This window comes from Eufriesea mexicana, unplaced genomic scaffold (assembly GCF_001483705.2).
Source record: "Eufriesea mexicana isolate 0111107269 unplaced genomic scaffold, ASM148370v2 scaffold596, whole genome shotgun sequence".
Taxonomy (NCBI): domain Eukaryota; kingdom Metazoa; phylum Arthropoda; class Insecta; order Hymenoptera; family Apidae; genus Eufriesea; species Eufriesea mexicana.
In genome coordinates, this window is record NW_016908754.1 from 494,790 (window position 1) to 520,070 (window position 25,281).

The window sequence follows — 25,281 nt, forward strand, 5'->3', positions numbered from 1 at the left end:
TTCCCTCCCGCTTAACGGAGTTCCCTTCCGATAAAGCTGGGTTAAGCAGCGTGGAGCGGAACGAGCGACGCGAATCGGATATGTAAAAGAAAGAGGAATCGTGGTTGGGAATTTATCGCGGCAGGAATATAGGATAAAGGAGGGAAAGGAAGTGGCAGGGACGTCGATGGTGTTAAAAGGGCATGGGAAGAAATTCTCGACGCGTTGGTCGACGCGAGCCACGGGGTGACGTTGTCGCGACACGGGGCGTGACGGAGAGGGTCGAACGATGAGGGCAATAGTGTATATTTAATAAAGAGTGCAGGCTGGTAGGCCGGGCGAAAGTGGCGCGGGATGTTAAACACACCTGCGCATCGAAAGTTCGTCATGAATAATTCCGTTTGGCTCGTTTAACGCGGTCGCAGTACGCGCCTCGACGGAACTTCCATCAGCACTCGCTGAACGATAATTGACTTTGCGTCTCACCGTCTCTATTTATTTGCCCGCCTTGCAGGCCTGTGCCTGGCTCTACACTTCCTAGCCTTCGAGAGATCGAACTAGCGTTAAACGCTAGGCAGGGGCTGGAACGCGACAAAGACAGGGAAAACAAGGAGCCAGGTAGAGAAGTTTAAATTGCGACCAGGGATCGAGTTAAGGCTTAATAGCTAATTGATTCGAAAATTAAATCCTACCCTTGTTTGCTCGATCGAACTCGCGGCGGCCATCGTTACGACTTATCGCGAATTCTTTGATTAAGGCGAACGCAACGCGCTGGCAACGGCCACGGTGCAAGATTGGCTGTTATTTCGGAGAGATGAGATGGAAAATGACGGTGTATCAAATTTTGCGTTGTTTCGAAGTTCCTTTAACTCGGCTGTAGAAATTTCAGCCACGATCCGGTACACGTAAACGATCACTGATCAAACGAAACTACCAAACTGCCTCTGACATAAAGCGGCCCTTCAAAGTTATGCCGTGCATGTTTAATATATCGTTATTAGAGCGACGGGGGAGTAGTCGTCGGGATGAGTTGCTACGTTGAGTGGCGGGTTTTACGAATTCGGCTTGCACGATGTTCGATAACGATGCTTTAATTAGAAAAACGCAGAGATTACCGGGACTACGTATCGTTTTCTCGTCGACAGGACATGTGGAGATGTTTTTAGATCGTATGGTTATTGCAGGGTGGTCCAGACTTCCCGGTGAACCAGACTCTGTCGAACATTTATGGCCGCAATTCGGCCAGTCCGGAGGCTCCAGACCACGTAGACGAGACTCAGGTTCGTAAGACTAAATAAATGTCGCGTGAGAAATTAATTCCGGCCTCCGTTCTTACTAACTGTACTAAACGTCGATACTGCTCGAACTCAGGTATGCTAACGATAATTGTAACTCGCAACCGGTATATCAGCGACGCCCTCGACGAGAGCAGTGAAAAATTGAAACGCCGAGACTAGTCGAGAAATTAACTATAACACGAAGAACTGTCATTTCTCGTTATATACGTAGTAACGTGGAATTTAATCGATCGGATCGAATCTCAAATAGCGATACTCGGTTGGCAATAGGAATATCTGTCAGATTCCTACAATTTTTACCTTAAACTTAAGGATTCCTATTTTACCGACACATTTCTCCCGTATAATTCCTCTACAACCTCGAGTACGAACACGCGTCGATCATTTAGCGACCGCCGATATCTCCTCGTTCGATCCACTTTTCTTCGAATGCTTTTTTCTATAAAAGTTAACGAAAGAATAATTAATAAAAGCATTCGTCTGAATTGGAGCAAAGTCTTTCAGCCCCGTTATTACATGCTTCCGTTAACCGCGCTCGTAAATGGGTATTCCCCGAGACACGACAAAAACAGAAATTAATCCGTTGTGCATCAAGAGTGAACTATAATTTTCCAGCTTCCGACGTTCTCCTTGTCCCTTTTCGTTTTCTCATTTCCGTGACGAACAGGGCGGAAAAAAGGAAAGATGCATTATCCTGGCCCCAGATACCGCTTACGATCCTCGTCATCTTGCCGCTTATTTCTCCGAGAAAGCTCGGCTGTCTCGGAAACTCGTTGAATGGATTTCCTTACGCCACTATTTGCACGATGAAATTCGTTTGGAAGGGTCGATGGGACGAATGGGAACTGTTCCTTTGCCAAGCAACGCGGCGAAATCGCGTCGATAACGCGTTCGAATGCAAACGCGACGCGACACTGACTGTAATTTCATTTAGTTTTAGCCATTTTCCATTCCGTCTGTGGACGTTTCGCGATTGAAATCCGCTTCAATTCTATGCTCCATTTCGTCGATTAACGGGGGCGTGTAGCACAGAGTCGGCGATTAAACGTAGAACCGTGGAAGGCTGCCTGTGGCGAGACAATTTGTAAATTATGCCAGAAATCAGCGTGACTGCATTATCAATGCCGTTACATGGCATCCGTATTTGCAAATAAAGTGTGGAAATTCCGTATAATGTATTCCGTTTGATTTAATCGTGCTGATTAACCCGGTTAAAATGCAATCGCGCGGTCGTTGCTTGTTTAATCCGCGAGGGAAGCGCGAAACCGTCGTCTCTCGTAGCGATCATTTTTCCCACGCGTTCACCCAATTTTTCCTATTTTCCCTCTATTTTTAAATCCCTCCTATTTTCCTTTTTCCACTGATTACAAAACTCGGCACGTTTTATCGCATTTTTCCAACTCGCGGATAATATTGACGGGATGAAAATTTTTATCCAGATATCGGATTGACAGTTACTTTCCGATAAATTATAAATCTTTCGCGAACCGTGCCAGAGAAATATCAGTTTTCAACCGGTCTCGGTTGTCATGATCATTGTCACGACACATCCGACGAGCTGTTTGTACCATTTCTTTCGTCGAGCCATGTTCTTTCTTCCCGTTTTTAAATCGCAGAATCACTGCTACTCGTCTCGACTACCCTCTTCGAGTCGATCGACGATGATGTTCGCCGGAAGAAAATTACAACGGAGAAACATCGTACTCGAGGGTTACTTTCGCGCGAACCATCAATTCTCCGCGAACCGGGGAAGAAACGAAGCGGAAGAGGGCGAGGCGAGTCGGTGGACGATAATTGTAGCTCTCAGCCGGATCGTTCGTCTCGGAATTACAGCGGAGCAGGAACGTTAATGAAATAATGGCGACGTTTCGGGGGCGCGGATTATAAATAACCGTCGATATAACGTCGCGCTGTTCCGTACCATTGAACCGACAGTTCCGGCCGGTTCCACGGTTTCCAGCCGCGCGAACTTTAATTAAACGGCTGCTTAATCAGCCCGGCGGGTAAATTTTCCGCGAAATTTCAGCGCGAAGACAATCCCGCCGTTGATCGATCTCCGGCCGGCGTCGCGTCTCCATTGTCCGGGAATATTTACAACGTCGAGGATTTGCCGCGTTTCTCTCCCCGCTTGATCAATCGCGGAAACCATATGAAACGCGATTCGAGCCTGACCGTGAGGCAGACTACGGGAACCGGAGGCGGGTGTTGTGTCGGGTCGAGCTCGTTCGCACGGAAAACCGGATTAATGCCGGCCTTTATCACGGTTGCAGACGCGGAACTCGCGTAAGTACGCTGGACGAACGTGGGCAGAACGGTGGTAAGACCGTGTTCGACGAAAAGAAGCGTGTCGGAATTAGACCACGACGCCTTGGTAGGAGCGCCGGAACGCGGCGACCACCAACGTCGAGACGTTCTAGCGCCAGTACCGGCGCTGACGTCCATCCCTCCGAGGTTTATACCCGACGCAACTTCCTCGAGTATACTTTCCGTGTACTTCCAGTGTACTTGCAGCGTACTCGCAGTACGCCGTGCCTCGTCGTTTATCGATTCTCCTCGTCGTGTCTTCCTGCCCGTCGATACCAGTGTAGCGATAATTCCGTGCTCTCCTCGCGTGTTCCCGTGACCGATCGACGACGCGAGTTCCGCGATCAAGCTCGTCGAGGACTGCTGAATTATTAGACGTCTCCGGAGTCCGAATCGTGTAACGTTTCGATAGAGGACGAGACTCGCCTCGTTTCGAGGACTGTCGCGTTTCGTCGAAGCAGTCGTCGATGGATCGATGAAACCAGAAGACCACGTGAACTTTGAGGGAACGAAAAATGGCACCTACTGATTGACACGAATAGTCGATCTTGTCTCGGAGCATCGTGTTTTTCTTGGAAGACCGGCGTCAAATCGGTTGTTTCGGCAGCTCGAGGTAAAACGAGCTGGCGAGGAATAACTCTTGCCGAAACTGCGAGCTAAGGAAAATAAGCTAAGGTCCGAGTACGAGATCCATGCTACCACGCGTTCCTCGACGTGCAATCCTTGGCTCCCGCTAATGCCAGAGGAGAACAGCGTGGAAATATCCAGCACGTGAATCTTTCTCGCGGACTGTTTACGCGTTTCGTGGTTTCCGCGTGATCGCTGAAAACGCGAGCGTAATTCCGGCGAGCAGGCGGAGGAAAGGAGCGGACAGTTGCACGCGCGAACACGCGCGTTTACCAGCAGTTGCCATTTTCCCCCGTGGTCCGTGATCCTCTTGTAAACAGTTTAACGGCGTCGTTTGATATTCTTGGAAATGCATAAACGTTTTACCACGCTTTGAACTCCTCCTTCTTCCGACCCACTGGCACGTGCACGAGCCTAACCCTGTTAAACGGCTGGCAGCGAGATCCGAACATTGTCTCTGCTCGAACCACGCGAGGAAATAACCCCGAAAGGCCAAACAACGATTTTCATCCACCGATTTTTCTTCCCATCGATTTTTCCCTACCGATTTCCGCCAGCAATCTAGAAGGGTCGTACGCACGAGCCCCGTGGCCCCGTTTCACGTTGCACCGCAGGAATACAAAACATTTTTCTTCCATTAGCTCCGACCTCTCGGCAGCCTCGTCGAAGCCTGGCCTCCCTTAAATTTCATTTTTCACTTGCCGCAACTTCTTTATCCGACGGCGCACCGTTCGCGGAATTGTTAAAGGAACTGCACCAGCTATTCATCCTTCAACGCGAGCCTTCTTACGGAAACTACTTACCTATCTATCTCCACTGGCTTCGGGAGCTCTGCCCGACGTCGATCGGAATTCCTTTCGATTCCGATCCCTCTTTCCTCCGTTTGTTCTGCCGCTGGTCCCTCGCAGTGCCGCGGACCAACCCCCCGGACGAGTGTCTCAAAGCGATAGTAGTCGAGCGCGAATATTCCTCGTGGAAATTTATCCCCGGGAGGAAAGACGCTTTTGCCGATTTTTTCGCGAAACCCTGGCTGCCACGAGTCTCGCGGAGGATCGATGAGGTTCGAAGGGTGGTCGCTTCGCGAGGGGTAGCTTTATGAAAGATCCGACGACGAAGGCGGGGTCCAAGTGTCTCTCGGTGAGAAACGGTGACTGGAAGAAATTCCACGCTCGCCGGGATTCCGATGATCATCCGTTTCGTATTGGAGAAACCGATCGACCAAGTTCGAGGGTCGCACTCGAATACGAGCCGAGCCGCGTCGGGTACGTGTCAAAGTGGAGTAAGTTGCGCGAGGAGGAATTAGGTCTACGATATATAGACCGTTCGTACACGTTGGAGATTCGTCGAAGTGGAATAAATTTCACCAGATTTTCGCCGGACTTCGGTACTCGGTGTCTGATCGAGGCAGACTGGGGTAATTATGCGGGCATGAGTAGGGTTATTGGAAGGTTTACGAGTGCTCGGACGAAGTAACGAATAAACGGGGTGAACGTTGATCGAACACGGTGACACGATGATCGATTGGGTGTCCATCGTGCGTCATTCGCGGCGTCGTTTCAGCGACTATGTGTACGGGGTGCCTATCAAGGTGAGGAAACGAAGAACAAAGAGAAGCTGTCACTCCGGGGAGCACGTTAGTCGTAACGCGGTCACACGCGCCAGCAAACAGTCGAGCAACTTTTGCGGATGCTGCTGGAATCACGTAAGTCTCTGAGAATTAACCCTTTCGGTACTACTCTGCGTTGCGTGAAAGAAGTCATCTGAGAAACTCGTAGGACCGAATCCCCACCAGCCCAAACATTCTAACGTCATGGCAGAAGTAGAGTAAAACGTTTCCCTTATTGGTAGAACTGATCCCTTCCTATTAGCTCGGTCGTAGAACACCGTGTGACAAAGAAAACGAACGAAGCAACGAGACAAAGTGAGACAGACGCAAGAAATAGATGCAAGAGCGTAGACTCGTCCCAAAAGCACATTAACTTCAGATTCTTCCGACGAACACGTGATTATTTGCAATTACTAATTGCTAATTAGCATCTTGATTAACTTTTCATTGCATTATGCAGCAAACGTGATGTACTATATACATATTTTTTATGTTTAGTTTGTATCGTGTGATTTTTTTAAACGGTTGCCTAGTATGATGCAATTATATTATTAATTTATCATAAAAAATACATCTTAAGTTTTAAATCAATTTTCATAAATGATGTTAACACGTTGAGTGCTACGTCAGTCCCTAGGGTCTAACAGTAGACATTTCGTTTGGACGGTGTGGATTCTAGGGACTGACAGCTAATTTTTCGTTTGATCATCATCGGTGCGTAAGACTGGCATTGTCAAGGGTTAAATTATCAACGACAATTAATATATTGTAAAAATTTAATTCCCTCTGCTAAAGTGAATCTTTACACTTCCGTGGCTTTTTTCGACTGATCGTTTCTTGGTGATCGCCTTTTTGCCTTTCTAGCATTCCCCACCCCATTATCTTCTGTTTATAATTTGTATATTTGTGCATTGGCTGTACCATTCTCACGGTCCAAACGACAAAGTGAAACAAAGTAATCTTCTGCTCATACCCTTCAATATACTTGAGCGCTCGGCATCAAGTGCTCACTAGCTGCCGCCTGAGCGGAAAGTATAGCAAAATCGGCGCCGCACTCAACGTGTTAATTATTATTACTTTTGTACTTCTTTACTTTATAAATCTTTCAGCTATTGTCATCTGATTTCTTATTCGACTCACTGCTTTGTATTTCCAATTCTGGGTCTTCAGTTGCGTCTCCTATTGTTCCATCTTTCGCCTAATATTCGTGTTTCAGTGTTTCTACATGTTTACAAAATCTTTTCCAATCCTTTGGTGTCGTTTCGTTTATTGCCTAGCGTAGTAGTGCTTCCAATTCGTTGTAAGTTAACTCTGAGATAACGTTTCTTTCGCGAATATCTTACGCCTATGTTAACGTATCGCGTTATCGAATTTGGAGATAGTAGTTTTGGGAGTGTCATAGAAGAGTGGGTATTACTGACAAGAGTACAGGCGGAGCAAGTGGAATGCCCCTGTTGCCCCGCAACCGAACGCGATGACTTCTTTCATGCAACGCACAGTACTGCTGCCCATTGGCGGCGGCCATGAAACGTTCTCTGGGTACCACCGTCGCCTATTGGCGGCATCCGTGAAACGTCATCGACGACTGTCGCGAGCCGAATGAAAAGTATAGCGTCAAAAAATACGATTTCGCGGCTTCCAGTGCAACCACTCTCGTGGAAAACTTCCTCGTACCACGAATGTATAACTGTATCGTCCGAATCTTCTTGTCGACCGTATGAACAATTCAGGCGAAGGTTTACGTCGTTCTAAGAACGTAAACTATTTTTGAAGGTTTAAATATAATCTATATATCTATATATCTACAGCAATTTACAATATGTCTTAGCGATATGCGTTCTACCGTGGTGTCGTTTGTGTCGTTTTGATGATTGTACTGTCTGTCGTCTTGGTGTCGTGTATTTTTATATGTTCGTCTGTTGCTATCATTGGCTGTCGAGATGTCTAAGTGGTGGGTGTGTTTTTCTCCTCTTGGCGGCGTGTTCGTTGGAGGGATGTGCATGAGGTTCGGAACTGGTAGGTGGAAGTGTAAGTTTAAACAAATTGTTAATTTGTTTAGGTTTGGGAAATTCTAATTCTTTTATGGGGGTTGACTCGGGGGGTTAGTTTCGGAGGTCGAGGTGTCCGCGAATCGTGGGACGCTGGTTATAAACGAGTAAACCATCGTCCCTTCGATTCGGGTCCCTTGTTCTTGAGGGTATGCATGGAAATAGGGATAAGGTAGAGGTCTGGGTTTTTCCTGATGGAGGTAGAGGTTCGAAGGATGTTAGTTAAAATGTCTAATTGAAGGATTCGCGTCTTTATGGAGGATCGTAACGGTCTGTGAATTGGGAATGAGTGTAAAAAGGGAATGAACAATAACCACGGCAAGCTCCTCCGTACCCCGAAAGGGTTAACCCGTCGACGTTTGCGCGACGTGGGAACCGGTCACTGGAACAGTCCGCGACAGCGATTCGCGATGGAGGATATTTTATAGTCACGCGAGAGATCAGCGTTCCGAGTAGTATGGTTTCCCCTGTTTTTCGAACGTAATCGCATCACCCGCCGGTTTCGTTGTTTAATCGTTCGATACGCTTGGAAATTTCGCGCGGAACTTGCAGCGGAATTTGTTCGGGAAGCAGGAAGCCGCTGTTTATTTGCACCCTGCCGTTTCCATGTTCCTGGCACCGTCGACAACCGCGCGCAGTTCATTTATCGCCACGGTTGCATTTAAACGTTGAAAAATTGACCGATCGGTAAATCGAGTCGGAAACTCCATCGATCTGTTTTATTCGTCCCGTTTTTCGCCCGAAACTAATACGGCCTCTCTGTTGGAGGAAATTCGTGGCCCGCGTTATCGGAAGTGACGCGTCGACGGTGTCCGGGTTATAACGCGATTCTAAATTAAAGCGGCAAGCAGCGACACCGATTCGCGCGGTTACACTCAATAACCGAAAATTTATATTTTTTAATACAAATTGCCAATTCGAATGCTTGTCGCACGTATATAATACGTGTACGAATAATTCGCCCCATTCGTTTCTATAATCGATTCGCAGGATTACTCGTCGTTCGTTGATTCGTTAATAAATCGCGTATGCAGATCGGAATTTTTCGTTAATGGGAAATACTCTGGGACCCAGAAATATTGTATTCGGGGTAATCAAGAGTACGAACGATTAGAGATAAATAATTCTTTCTCCTTTTATATATCGGAGAAGATAATAGACATTTTATTTTAAATTTACGCGTTATAGTACCACGATATATGGTGACTTACTATACGTTAATGCACGTATATACTTTTAGAGATGAATAATTCTTTTTCCTTTTAGGTATTGGAAGAGATAATAGGCATTTTATTTTAAATTTACAGTATTTTAAATTTATGGGAAATAATCGGTATTTTATTTTAAATTTCCGATATTTTAATTTGCGAAAAATAATAGGCATTTTATTTTAAATTTTTGATATAGGAGTACCACGATATATGGCGATTTACTATACGTTATTATACGTATATACTTTTAGAGATGAATAATTCTTTTTCCTTTTAAGTATCGGAGAAGATAATAGACATTTTATTTTAAATTTACAGTATTTTAAAGTTATGAAAAATAATTGGTATTTTATTTCAAATTTACGAAAACTAATAGGCATTTTATTTTAAATTTTTGATATAGGAATACCACGATATATGGCGATTTACTATACGCTATTACACGTATATACCTCTAGAGATAAATAATTCTTTTTCCTTTTAAGTATTGGAAAAGATAATAAGCATTTTATTTTAAATTTACAGTATTTTAAAGTTATGAAAAATAATTGGTATTTCATTTCAAATTTACGAAAAATAATAGGCCTTTTATTTTAAATTTTTGGTATAGGAGTACCACGATATATGGCGATTTACTATACGCTTATTACGCGTATATACCTCTAGAGATAAACAATTCTTTTTCCTTTTAAGTATTGGAAAAGATAATAGGCATTTTATTTTAAATTTACAGTATTTTAAATTTATGGGAAATAATCGGTATTTTATTTTAAATTTCCGATATTTTAATTTGCGAAAAATAATAGGCATTTTATTTTAAATTTTTGATATAGGAGTACCACGATATATGGCGATCCACTATACGATATTGCACGTATGTATGCCCAGAGATAAATAATTCTTTTCCTTTCACACAATGGAGAAAATAATAGGCATTTTATTCTAAATTTACGGAACGTAATAGTCATTTTATTTTAAATTTACGGAAGGTAATAGGCATTTTATTTTAAATTTTCGGTATAGAAATACCACGATATATGGCGATCTATATATTGCATCTACGTATGTACTCGCGGAGGTATGTACTTACGAGAGGACTTGTTATACCTTATCGGTTACCTTATCGGTGAATCGTCGACTCGATCACGAAGGTAATACCGAGCACACGACACCCTGGCTGACCGCAGATTTGTCACCGGTGGTCCTAATCCGGTTCTTGCGTTTCCGTCGACAAAATGTCCGACGATAGACTACGCTAACAACTGTCCCTTGATCGGGTGCTCCACGTGGACTATAACCATTCGGTGGTCTCCACTGGCCAGTCGGTGGTCACTAATGGTCACTTTCACCGAAATCGCCCCTGATGCTCGACTACTCTGGGTGCTTCTGCGAGTTCCCTTTCGGTTTCGGCTACTTCTGCGGACAGTGTTCGAGCGAATAGGGCGGCCATTGTGCACAACCACTCTCGTACTTGCGGTTAAATTGGGACCGGGAAAAATTTGCACACTCGAGCAAGCGACCCAATCGCGTGGAGAATTCCGTAGAGTAGAGTATCGTAGCAACGAAGAGGCCAATAACTTCGTTCCTGGGCTATGAAGAATTATAGCGATGAAAAGGTAACGTCGAGGTATCAAGAGAGTAAGTATAGGGCGGCAAGAGTGCGCTATGAAAATTCTGAGAAATGGATTCTACGAGCAAGAAACTGACACTGTAAAACGGGGAGAAGAGTTACAGGAATAAGATAGATAGCGCAAGAACAAAGTAGATTCGAGGAATAAAAAGGAAATAAGGATATAAAAACGGATAGGGTGAGGGGAATAAAGAAAGGACAGCGAAATGGGGAATTTTTGCGATAAAGGGCAACATTACACGGCAAGAAGCATCGACAATGGGGCAGGAAAGACGCCATAAAATGGAAACGAAGAATAACATCGAGCGTTAAGAACGAACGAGTGAAAATACAAGTAGATTCCTATAATATCGACTCTCGATTCCCCGTCACACCCTGCCATTCCAAAGACCGATATTAAACCACGAAATCCAAAAATGGCGGTTTGAAAGTACCTCTATTTCGATATTAAACGCACTATCTTCTTGAATAATTCAATTTCCAGTCAGTTACTCGGGCATTAAAATTTCAAATTTCAAATTCCATTATTTTTGTTCCGCAATTTCGTTTCGCGTCATTAGCATTAATATTCTCGCGGCGTCTCACTGACAATTCCCTGTAACGTTGCAGCAGTATTACGAGAAGGAACGAGATGACAGAGAGAATAATATTAAACGCGCAGTCGGCGTGGCTCCGATGGAACCGATGAAACCACGGACAACGTTCGCATTGACATTTATTCGCACACGCGTGGAGGTGCGAGGAGCTTGAAACGGAAAGGTTTCAATAAACGTTCGATCATTGATACCGTGGTTGGCCACTCGACGGACCATCGTATCCAGAAGCCCCGCGTGGTCGCGATAATGAAACGAAATCCGGGATTCAGGCGGATTAGCACGGCGGAATCGGCGTCGATATCGAAACCCGATGCTGGCAAGCTCGCCAGTCGAACCCCTGCTCGAGACCCCTTCGTCGTCACCCCTTTCCTATTCGTTTCTCGGTGCTCTGCGTCGAGCATGATCTTTTCGAGCACGCGAAACGTTAAACCGAGCGAAATATGCTCGACGAAGCTGCGACAGCGTCGGCAGGAAAGGGATCTAGAACGCGAGCTATCGTGCGTTAAACTGTGACAGGATAAACGCGAATGGTGCTCGATAGTCTATTAGGTGTTTAAAAATGGTTAACGTGGAGTACGGTGGTGTTTATTTTTAATTAATATTGAGAATGTATCGATGGAGGATGGTTAAACGATGAAATTCTGGGATTGCAGAAGACGCGTTACGCCGGCGGAGGAGCGGAAGAGCAGCTGCCACCACCGCCATCGCCACCCCAGTTGAAAGAGGCAGGCCAACTGGACGGAGTTCCTAGACCGAATTCGGTCGATCGCATCCTTCACCCCGATGGCAGTCAGCACATCCTAACCAGTCACGAGGCGCTAAACAAGGTAATATTTTGTACGATACTTATCATTGCATCGTTTATTCAATTATAAATGACGCGTAAACGAAATCAAATGAAATAGAAGCGTAAACGTAAGTTTACGCTGTTAAATATTCCCGCGAACCTCTGTCGACGCATGCTCAGAAGGTATTTCAATGGTTCGCCATCTCACGGGATTTCGCGTAAGCGTGACTAAAAGTGACGCTAGACGTTGGTAAATTACCTCGTGCACGCGATTACCGACCGTCGTTAATCGATAAAATACCGTGTTTAATTCGACCGAGGGTAACCGAAGACTCTCCCCACTCTCGAAACTGTTCAGCCATCCTCTAAGAGATGGCGCTCTCGCGATCAGTTTCCGCGAGTCTCCGCTCGATGGAACCAGCGTCGAATACTCGATAACGTCGCGCTCTACGTTATCGCGCGGGTATTCGGAGAAGCACGTGGACGATGCGGTCCCGACCATAGTAACTCGGCGACACCGCGTCGGACGCGGTCGGTTCTCCGGATGTTGGACCGGTGCTCGCGTACATCGCGTGTGCGTCTTCATAGCGATGTGATCAGCGACTCGGAAGCTCGACCGGAAAGGGACCGTCTCAGGCGTTAATGAGAAGCAAGGGGTATCCGTAGACCGGCGTGACAAATTGAAACACATTATTGATCCTCTCTACCGGCACGACCGACTTGCCGCCGCGAATAGCGCGGGCGTAATGGCTTTTTTGTCGCGAGTGATCGATGCCGGGTCGAGTGCCTCCTCGCGGATAAACGCCTTTGATTTATCGCTGTCTGGCACGAATTCCATGTATCGATTCGTCAGCCTGACGTTTATATGGTATTTCCCTTCTCTCTCCTCGACTTTTCACCGATCGATATGATAAATTCTTGGTTAATCTTTAGGATAAATTTTTATAATTGCACATAATCGACATAATTCCAAAATGGTGATATTTTTATCAATTTAATTAGCAATTGTCCTTATAAATAATATAATGAAATACATGTCGAAGGATGATTCGGGGATTGAATCACTTTGACGGTGAAACGAACCATATATTCGCCTCGGTTCACTATCGATTGGTTTTGGCAAAGCTAATAATCGACTGGCATTAAGCCGGAGCGAAAGCGAACGCTAGGGCTCATCTCTCCGTTCACGACTTGCTCGATCAACTCGTAACACTGTTGATTCCAGCAACGTAATACACTTTGCATCCTATATCGAGAATTTATCGTTAGTAAGAGCGCTTTAGGTGCTCTGGATATGCTTTATTCTCGAATACGCGTTACACGAAAGCGTAGATTCTTTTCAATGACATAGTAGGCAGTTATATCGACTAGGAAAAAGCATGTATTTCCATAATTTATTATTAAACGTACCTGATTTAATCTACCTCGATTCCGGGTGATCCTGTAGAACACAGGAACACAGGAAGATCCTGGAAAACGACTCCAGCTTGAGAGACAAATTTTTCCACAGATCCAAAACAGAATCTAGTAGAGTCTAAGCGTATATTGCATCGTTCATTCCAATATTTATAATTATCTTCGTCAATCTAGAGACTATATTGAAAATTTGCAAGAATAATTGACTCGAGGTCGAGACGTAGGTTCCGTAAAAATGATTACAAAATAGATCACTGACTACAAAACGCTGAAGCTAAACACCCCACGATGTGCTGCGCTATTTAGACTCGGAGCTCTCCCTCTCACGTGTTGCACTTATCCTCGAAAACTTTTGCACACGCATTCACACACTCTGTTATCTCGGAAAACGTTTACCTACACTTCCCAGCTACGTCTAAGAAATAAATACACGCTGACTTCTTCCATGCAGTTTCACACACTTCACTCCGTACATCGTTCACTGGCACCAGGCATATTTCGTATATTACAAGCACACTCACCATCACCATTGCACAGAACTATGTAAATCATCCGATCGATGCATATCTCGCGAACGACACGTCGCTAAAAATTTATGGACGAAGAAATCGCGTTGCAATTTAAATCGCCGATACTCGCTGCTAGTTCCACGATATCGCGAGACACAGAATATGCTTGTTTACCTCGGGATCGCAGCGCGAACTTGCAACGCGAAGCACGTTAGCATGCACGCTGCTGCTCTTTGGTATTCGAGTTCCATTCCCCGAATGGAATTGCCGACGATACGTTCTCAGCCATAATGCAATAATTTCCCGTCCGTCACGCGGATATATTTTCCTTCTGGCTTTGCTCCTTCCTTTCTCCATTCGCTCGCCGTGATTTATCGCGATGTTCTTGTCTCTCCGTCAGCTCTCCACTGCGCGAGCCGAAAAATTTCCCCACTGTCCCAGGATCGAAAGAAAAATCCGCGAGATCATCTGCTTCCACGCAAAAAGCCGATTTTCTAGTGCTATCCTCGATCTCTCTCGTTCTCTGCTTCCACGCGAGCATGCGGGGTTTTATTGGACGATAAAAAGTGAGGTTAGGTGTGCAAGATGGTGGCGCGGTAATTATCGCTTAATCGAGTTAACCTATGTTTTCTGACTTTTCAATTCCTTTCGAATATTTCTTTTTTGGTATTAATAGTTTCGTGGAATCTTGTACTATTATAGAATTACAATTATAATGCGATTAGAGTGGTATTACAATACGTGGAGAAAGATTGTTGCTCGTGTAATCTTTTGTGATTGTGATTATTCTGGGATTTTCATCCGAATTGACAGATTGAAGCTATCGCCGATCTTTCGTTTCCTGCTTCCACGCGAGCATGCGGGGTTTTGTTGGACGATAAAAAGTGAGGTTAGGTGTGCAAGATGGTGGCGCGGTAATTATAGCTTGATCGAGTTAACCTGTGTTTTCTGACTTTTCAGTTTCTTTCGAATATTTCTTTTTTGGTATTAATAATTTCGTCGTATCTTGTATTATTATAGAATTATAATTATAATGTGATTAGAGTGGTATTGCAATACGTGGAGAAAGATTGTTGCTCGTGTAATCTTTTGTGATTGTGATTATTCTGAGATTTTCATCCGAATTGACAGATTGAAACTAATATCTTCTGGTCAGTTTTCTCATAATACAGTATGTCAGTGCTTCTTTTATTCACTATGTATGTACGATAGTAGGAAACATTTTGAAAAATGTTCGCGAAAAATCGTCGGTACCGTTACATTGAATTCTGCTCCCATTACATATACATCTGTGACCCAGTCTCGAGCATAGCCATTACTTACTTCGCTATTTCGTTCCTGCACCCTTCTTTGCTATAATTTATGAACAAAAGATAAGATTGCGAATGCCATACGCAATCATTGCAGCGTATCGCAATAATTTCTTGCAAATATGGCAATAATTTGTGGAAAAATTAAAAGAAAACGGTGTCTATTATGTGCCTAGCGTAAGAAAGAGTTCCTCCAAGCTGTAATCCTCACGAAATACCTTAAAAATCACCAAAATCGGTATAATCATCCCCGTTCTAAATAATTATCCAATTTTAATCGCAAGACTATGAATCCCAAATGTTAGAACAGGCTTTCAAATTCCTTTTCTCGTTGATTCACTTATGACCAAACAGGTGCATGCATTAAGTTAAGCCTAATTGCCACTTACGCGAATTCAGCCCGATCGATGCCTCGATGCACTCGATGCACTCGATCCAGTATTACGTCTAACTATAATACGCCTGATAAACGGAACAATTCTATAATCTAATGGAACAATTGGACCGTGAGCAACTCGTAACGCGGATGCTACTTCATCTAGCGACATGGTCAAAGTTGGAAGATCGAAACGAGACTCTCGAAGCACAGCTGATGGAATAGACTCGGGACTCGAATGGAATGGGGTGTTTGGTCAAATTGAACCGGCTCGAGGCACTCTCTGGCCATTTCTCGCGGGTAATTCAGCTAGGCGTGTGCCCTTTAAGGTGACCCAGATACCGTCTAGTACTATTTTATTTCCTACAGTGTCTCTTTCTACGCGATCCTTTTGTGAGCGCGCGAGAACGCTCTGAAGGGTATTATTCTCGCGGACGGCCAGCAGCCACGCCGAGCATTGGATCTCCGCTGTTTCACCTTGTTCGACATATTTTTCCACCTCGCCCGTTTCCCTGCAGCCTGGTCGCGGCACGGTATTAAAATAGATTCGATCGCGGCTGTGTTCCGTAGGGCGACACGGGTTTCGAGTGCATGTAAATCGCCGGTTGCGTAATGCCGCAGACATAAATTAGCCGCGGGAAACGTCTAATTAACGATAAACCTTCTTCGTTATCGGCCTGCAATTAGCCGAATTACACGCGAGCTCGAGCGTAGCCTGGTTTATAAAATATTATAATTGAACCGGTCGATCCGCGACACGCGAGCTGCCTCGTCAGCCACTCGCGAGTCCGCTCGGATCGTTTAATCGACCCCTGATAAAGCGCATCGCGAACGATGACAACTAGGAGTTTACTGCGTACTTGCAATCGACCACACGTACGTGAACCTTGAACCCTCGTGTCGTAACTTATTCACTGGCAACGCCGCGCAACGGGGTTATTTCGCAGAGAGACTCGCCAAAATACGTAGATATCTTTCGATTCGTAGAAAAATTGCTGGAATCGCTGGGGGTTGTTGACTATGAATTCGAGGTCAGAAGAAACGAGAAGACAGAAATGCAGATAATTTCATAATTGCGAGCAAGCAATTGGACGCCCTGGAAAGTCATTCAGCAAAAAGAATTGATATGCTGGAATATGGATAACACAGATGACGTACGAAATTAAAACGAATACTGAACGCACAATTAACTTAATCTATCTTTGTTTACATAAAAATGCAGGCATGGCTTTCAGCTTGGAATCGTTTTGCAAGATTTTTTCCTCTTAAATTGTTTAATTTTGAGTATGTACAATAATTCAAATTTTGTAGAGTTGGCATGAAACCTTCTGCCAATTTTGCGATTTTGTATTCGGATAACATAACATTAAAGGAGCTTACATGCTTACAGAATTTTGAGCCTATAAATTTTGTAGAGTTGGCATGAAACCCTCTGCCAATTTTGCGATTTTGTATTAGGCGAACATAACATGATAACATAATATGATAATAAACGATAACATGATTAATGATGATTCAAAGAACTTCGCAAACATAACTTTTGCAGCCTTGACGAAAAATTTTGCTGAATTTCTCGACTTTGTATCAGGAGAACATGACATGACAAGAAGTCGGTCGTCGAACCAGTTCCAAGAAATGACGTCATTTCCAAGAATTTTCGGACAATGCTTTTTCCACCTGGCTATAAAATTTTCGGCCGATTTCACGATTTTGTATCAGGAGAACATGACATGACAAGAGGTCGGTCGTCGAACCAGTTCCAAGAAATGACGTCATTTCCAAGAATTTTCGGACAATGCTTTTTCCACCTGGCTATAAAATTTTCGGCCGATTTCACGATTTTGTATCAGGAGAACATGACATGACAAGAGGTCGCTCGTCGCGCCAGTTCCAAGAAATGACGTCATTTCCAAGAATTCTTGGACAATGCATTTTCCGCCTGGCTATAAAATTTTCGGCCGATTTCACGATTTTGTATCAGGAGAACATGACATGACAAGAGGTCGGTCGTCGAACCAGTTCCAAGAAATGACGTCATTTCCAAGAATTTTCGGACAATGCTTTTTCCACCTGGCTATAAAATTTTCGGCCGATTTCACGATTTTGTATCAGGAGAACATGACATGACAAGAGGTCGGTCGTCGAACCAGTTCCAAGAAATGACGTCATTTCCAAGAATTTTCGGACAATGCTTTTTCCACCTGGCTATAAAATTTTCGGCCGATTTCACGATTTTGTATCAGGAGAACATGACATGACAAGAGGTCGCTCGTCGCGCCAGTTCCAAGAAATGACGTCATTTCCAAGAATTCTCGGACAATGCATTTTCCGCCTGGCTATAAAATTTTCGGCCGATTTCACGATTTTGGATCAGGAGAACATGACATGACAAGAGGTCGGTCGTCGAACGATTCCAAGAAATTACGTCATTTTCAAGAATTCCTTGAACAATACTTTTGTAACCTAACCTATGGCCTACATATATGGTATACATAGTATACATGCCCTATCTATTGCTAGAGATTTTAATTATTTTTTTTTACTTTACTTACCTTACTTACCTTACGTTATTTACCGTAATTCTTCATAATGTATATGTTACTGCTGGAGATACTAATCAGTATTTTAAATTTATTACTAACCTAATTTTAATTAATGACTAATTTATATCTAATTTACAGATATAAATTGTGATTAATATTTCAACTTTGGTGCGTAGCTCTTAGCTTGGTATGGTTTTCTTTTGAGAAACCATACCAATTACCAGGTCTCACCACGAGGAGGTGGCTACGCATCGAGACCCGACATGCGCCCTAGTGACGCAGCCTGCTGGCGCTACCTGTATCAAAGGTACCCTAATCTAACTTGGAGCGAATTAAATTAAAATGACTCTACTGACACTTTATTATATTTCGTGTCTTACAAAAGGGGTTTCGGTTCGATATACTGAAACTCTACTGTCGCAACGCTAAAATATTTTCAAGTTCCGATAAAAATAGGGAATGAAATATCGAACACGCGAGCTAATAGAAAATCGCGACGCGCCCGTACGAGTTCGCGATTATTCGAAAGACCGACTAGCCTGGGCGATGTACTCCCGTGTACAGAGATAACTTCATACCTCGGCACCCTCCCGATCGGGCCTAGCTCAATTCCAGTCACTGTCGCACTCGCCAAGACTTACACGTGGACCAAGGATAGTCCCTGAACCAATGAAACTTCTAGTGTCAACGCGAGGGCCCTGCTGGGCGGTTGCCGGCCAAGACAGACACTTCGCATCCCAGCCACACGGGGTAGAACTTAATCATCCCTGTGGTCTAACCGTAGATGGTACTAGTCCGTCAGCCAGCATGTGCCCGAGCCCCAGTCGCGTACGACTTAGGCAGCGGACCGCCCCGTCGAGGTCAGAAGACGCACTGATCCGAGGGGGTCACCCTGGAACCCGATGCATGACGAGATTGACAGTGACTGGAAATGAGTGTCGGAGACGAGTCGTGAGGATGACTTACGAAGCATGTACTTATCGAGTACACGAGAGCACGTCGCGTAGGCTAGTCGGTACTTAAGAACAATCACGACTATCGCGAGAACAATTATGTTCTGTTTGGTAGGCGAGAGGGATAAGGGAAAATATATGTATTCGCTCCGAGTTAGGTAGCTTACCTTTGTGCAGATAGCGCGCACATGATACTTAGTTTATGGATCTATCTTATGATTACTTAAAAGTAAACGCACGCATCGTTCATTGATGTGTCGCAAATAGAATCTTGAGAAACCTAAAAGCTAAAACAGAATATATTATTGTTAATATGTAGCTGAAAGGAAAGGGATTAGTACGAGGAAACCATCAAGGTTAATAACCAAATGGAACGAGCAAGCCAACGACGAGACCTGAGCAACATAACTACGAGACAGAAACATTCCAACGGTGAGATATAAACATACCAACGAGGAAGCGCTCGAGTATTATACGAAATACTCGAACGCTCTAACGAAAACAAATGGAACGGAAGTCGTAAAATTTGTGAAAGGAAAGATTTAGCCAACGATGAGACATATATAAACCAACGACGAAGCATTCGAGTATTGTACGAAATACTCAAATGCTGAAACAAAGAGACAAATAGAATGAGAGAAATAAAATCTGAAAGAAGAAAAATAATTAGAACCTGAAAGAAGAAATTATTGTTAAATTATTTAAGAGAGTGGACAATGGCCACTGAATAGCCATTGATCTAGCCAACGATGATATAGAAATAAACCAACGACGAAGCATTCGCATATTGTAAAAAACACTTGAATGCATAAGCAATGAAATCTAGAATAAAAGAAATAGAATCTGAAAAAAGAAAGATAATTAAAACCTGAAACAAAAAGAAAGAATATTAACGCGGACCTTCCGAAGACGAAGCCACAACTGGCTCGAGCCTGCACGCGGGCCCCTTATATAGTGGCAGCCGGCCGAAGATCGGCGAAAATTTCCGTACTTTACCGATTCCTTTAAAAGTTACTTTTTCGCTGTAATAACTAATAATTTATTAACTTTTTTGACTTTTAGCGTTGATATACGTTACAAACTATTTGTTATCAACAAGTTTAAGTTGCTATTGATAATAAATTTATTAATTTATTAGCTTTTTGTAAGTTACGAATACATTTTATCACAAATACGTTATTTGTTTAAGTAGTAGCCAATAATTTATTAACTTTTTTACTTTTATCGTTAATATACGCTGCAAAATATTTGTTATTAACAATAAATGTAGTAATTTATTAACTTCTTGCTAATTATACATACATTTTCACGCAAATACGTTATATATACTAGTAATAGCCTATAATTTAGTAATTTTTCCACTTTTAGTGTAAATTTACGTCGTGTACAATTTGTTATTAACAATAAATGTATTTATTTATAAACCTTTTCCAAATTATAGGCACATTTTAACATTGATATGATATTTATCAAGTGGTAACTGATAATTTATTAATATCTTTGACTTTTATCTTTAATATACGTTACAGAGAATTTGTTACTAGCAATATTAATTTGTTATTAACAACAAGTCTAGCAATTTATTAACTTTCTGCAAATTATACATTGTTAATTTTAAACACTTTAACACAAATAAGTTATATGTACTAGTAATAACCAATAATTTAGTAATTTTTTACTTGTATTATAAATTTACGTTATGAGCAATTTCTTATTAGCAATAAGTGTAATAATTTATAATCTCATTTACAAATTGTAGGTACATTTTAACATTAGTACGTTATAGATTTAAGTAATGACCGATAATTTATTAATTTTTTACTTTTGTTATAAATTCACGCTGTGCATAATTTATTATTCATGATATTAATATATTATTAATAATGAATTCGCCTATTTATACATTTTTTACATTTGCATAACGTCATTTTCTCGGCGAGAAATTTTCGGCTGATTTTACGGTTTGGTATTAGGAATACATATCTTGAATGGAGATCTAACGCCTACCGATTAAAAGAAATGACGACATTTCCAAGATTTCTATGGACATAACTTTCGGAACCTCAGAAATGTTTAAATATTCAAGGGAAATATTGAAATTTTACTAGAGATTACAAATATTTTCAACTTTGTGCGTAGCTCTTAGCTTGGTATCGTTTTGCAAAGAAAAATCTTTAGAAAACGATACCAATTACCAGGTCTCACCACGAGGAGGTGGCTACGCATTGAGACCCGACATGCGCCCTAGTGGCGCATCCTACTGGCGCTATCTGTATCAAAGGTAGTCTAACCTAACTTGGAGCGAAAGAAGTTAAAGTGAAAATCTACGGACACTTTATTATATTTCGTGTCTTACAAAAGGGACATCGATTCGGAATACTACTACTTTATTGTCGCGACACTAAGATATATTATGTTTCATAAAAATAGGGAATAAAATATAAAACACGCGAGCAAGTTAAAAATCGCGATCGCGCCCGAACGAGTTCGCGATTATTCGAAAGACCGACTAGCCTACGAGACGTACTCTCGCGTACAAGACAACTTCATGCCTCGGCAGCCTCTCGATCGGGCCTAGTCCATGTCCAGCCACTGCCATACTCGCCAAGACTTACACGTGGACCAAGGATAGTCCCCGAGCCAATGAAACTTCCAGAGTCGATACGAGGGTCCAGCGGGGCCTTGCAAGCCGGACAGACACTTCGCATCCCTGCCACACGGGGTAGAACTTAATCATCCCTGTGGTCTAACCGTAGACACTATGTCCGTCCAACTGCAGGCCCATGCCCCAGTCGCGTACGACCAGGGTGCTGGACCCCCGCATCGAGTCCAGAGGAAACAGAGACCCGAGGGCGTCCCTGGAACTCGATGCTTGACGAGATCGACAGTGGCTGGAAATGAGTGTCGGAAACGAATCGCGAGGATGACTTATGAGACGCGAAGTCGTCGAGTACAGGGGAGTACGTCGCGCAAGCTAGTCGGTACTTAAGAACGATCGCGATTATCGCGAGAACAATTATGTTCTATTTGGTAAACGAGAGGGACAAGGGGAAAAAGATAGAAAATTTCGCTCCAAGTTAGGTAGCTTACCCATGTACAGATGACGCGCACATGAGACTTAGTCTAGGCATCTATCTTATGTCTACTTAGGTCTAAACGCATCTCGCGTCGTCCATTGATGTGTCCCAAATGGAGTCTAGAGGAAACTTGTGAAACCTAAAAGCTACAACAGAATGTATTATTATTAATATAAACCTGAAATGAAACGAATTAGTACGAGGAAAGAAAACGAGCGAATAGAAACCATGAAGGTTAACCAAGTGGAAGAGACAACCCATCGATGAGACAGAAACAAACCAACGACAAAACATTCGAATATTATACGAAATATTCGAATGTTCGCATGAAGATGAATATAAACGAGAAAATAAAATGTGGAAAAATAAGAATAATTAAAATCTGAAAATAAAAAAAATTATTAAAACCTGAAAGGAAAATAGATTAGACCTGAAAAAGAAAATGATAAACAACCTAAAGATGAGATACAAACAACCCAACGATGAGACATAAAGAAACCAACGACGAAACATTCGAATATTATACGAAATACTCGAATGAAAATAAGTCGAAACAGAAAATAAAATCTGGAAAATGAAAAAATAATTAAAATCTGAGAAAAGAAAAAATAATTAAAAGCTGAAATAGAAAAATAATTAATACCTGAAAACAAAATAAAAATTATTAGTAAATTGTTTAATGGGTGGGGGTGAGGGTGGGGTAGCCAACCCCAACCTCACTTCGAATCCCCACCCTCGCGCACAACGAAGATTTAGATGTTACACTTCCGAAGTCGAACCGACAAATGACTTTCGCTGTGTCGCGTCGCTCCTTATATAGCCGCCGATCGGTTGAGCCCCCCACTCCGATTTGAAATTTTCAAACTTTACCGATTCCATTATTTGTTATTTTCCCTCTTTAATAACCAATGATTTATTAATTTTTCCACTTTTATTATAAATATACGTTGCGAGCAATTTGTTAATAACAATATTAAATTGTTATAAACAATCAGTGTAATAATATATAAACTTTTTGCAAATTATAGTCACATTTTAGCACAAGTACATTATAAGTTCAGGTAATAGCTAATAATTTATTAGATTTTTCACTTTTATTGTAAATTCGCCTTGCGAACAATTTGTTATTAACTGCAAATATAATAATTTATTAACATTTTATATTTTATAACTATATTTATGCTTTTAGAATATAAATTTCCGTGATTCATTTATATTAAATATTTCTTTTACTTTCTGCATTCGAGAAATCTTCATTTCTCCGTTTTCATATACCATGATTCACCTAATGTTATTGACTCGGTTTACATTATTGTTGCTTTGTTTGACGGAAAATATTTACGTGTGTAATGAATGGTGTTATTTATTTTCTTTTCTTCTTTTTTGATCGAAAATGTCGTGCTGCCTCGACCACCAATGCGTTGAAAAACAGGTGTTTCCATCTAAAAAGGCAAAGATGACCTTCACATGTCCTTTGGCGTTTATCTATAAACAAAATTAATATCAGAATTCGCTCCCCTTGAAAGTGTACAACTTTCGTCTAAACATTTTTCACTGTGGATAATATCGATGACGTAAATGAAGGAGGTAATGTCAGATGAATCGCCCAGTACGTGTCGGAAAATTCGAACCGCGTCGAATATATTAGGAAGAATGTCGGAAAGCATGAAAATCTTGCGTTTCATTTATGTCGCACTTGCTCCCGTAACGATTTACACTGATTTATTTATTTTTCTTCTTTTTTAATACCTCTTACATTTATAAATACGATCTAACGAGACATTGGAAACTTATCGTGGCTCCCAGCAGTTCCGCACGAGGCTCCAAATCGTATTCAAAACGGTTCCAATTTCCATAATCCCGAAAGCTTCGGATAGTTTCAAAGTTGAGCTGCCAACCACTGCAAGTCTGACTCATACCAACGCAGACCGCGTGCTAGTATAATACGTCACGATAGAAACTCATATTTTAATTTGCACACCATTACGAAATTTAGAAAAATTAGAAACCGCGCGTGTAACCTACATTTCCGACTCAATCCTCCGTTAAATTCTGAAACACGCAGTACCTCGAATACGCGTTTCTGCTTTGGGAATATCGAAAAGGATTTTCAAAACCTTTCTACGGAGAAAAAATTGGAAACTGAGAAAAAGAAACAGGAAAGAGAAGAAATATCGGTGGAAGGAAGAAAAATTTTTCTCCACTGTTGAAAAAGGAAGAGAGAAAGGGAGAGAAATCACGAAACCAACCCGAAGGCTTTACCCAGTCTACCATAGTTTCGAAAAACCGCTACGCTCTGCCGCAAAATCGCGCTGCAACTTCAAAGCACCGCTCGAAACCGCGCCGCGTGTTCCGCGGCTCGTGCAAACGCCGCATTCCGCCATGCATTATGCACTTCCTACACGTTCGAGTTCTCTCTTATTTCGCTTATTACGCGCGTCGGGTACACGCGCACGCTGTCACCGATGGTATACAACCTACACGTAGACAGGTCTCGTGCATAAATTGCTCGTTTGTACACGTAACCGTGGCTCGATCGCGCTTAATGCGCGCCGGAGGATGATGCACGTAGACGCAAGATGCGATCGTAAAACGTGGCTCGCTCGTTAATGCACCTGATGCGTATCGGTGGCGCGCACCCCGACGAATCGCGAACCGTGAACTGCGTGCTGAACGCGCCAGCTCCGGCCTATTTTCCCCTAATCGCCGATCACGCGTGTGTTTTTCTGATATTCCGATAAAATCCTCGCTATTATACGCGTTCCCTTTCCTCCTTTTTTCGTATTTAGACTGCGAAATGCTCCGAATACTTCCTAAACGACGCGTTTTAGTATGGACAGTCCCAGAACGTCGCATGTGTCGTCAGATTTAGTAGCGATGGATTTTTCCAAGCCACCGACTCGAAATCCCGCGAGAAATAATTTGAATTTTGAAAATTTTTGAAGCTTCTTTCTTTTCAAAGAGGATTGGAAATTTTTGAAGCACTGACTGAGGAGAAAGATATGAAATTG

General features: G+C 42.7%; 1 protein-coding gene across 1 annotated transcript in view; it reads left to right on the forward strand.

Annotated features, from left to right (window-relative positions):
* Positions 1–25,281, forward strand: part of dlg1 (MAGUK family member discs large 1) — a 329,265-nt gene that overhangs the window by 67,612 nt on the left and 236,372 nt on the right. The window contains exons 3-4 of the mRNA XM_017897948.1: positions 1,164–1,259; positions 11,953–12,126. Of these exons, the coding sequence (XP_017753437.1) occupies positions 1,164–1,259; positions 11,953–12,126 (270 nt within the window). The remainder of the gene's footprint in view (positions 1–1,163; positions 1,260–11,952; positions 12,127–25,281) is intronic.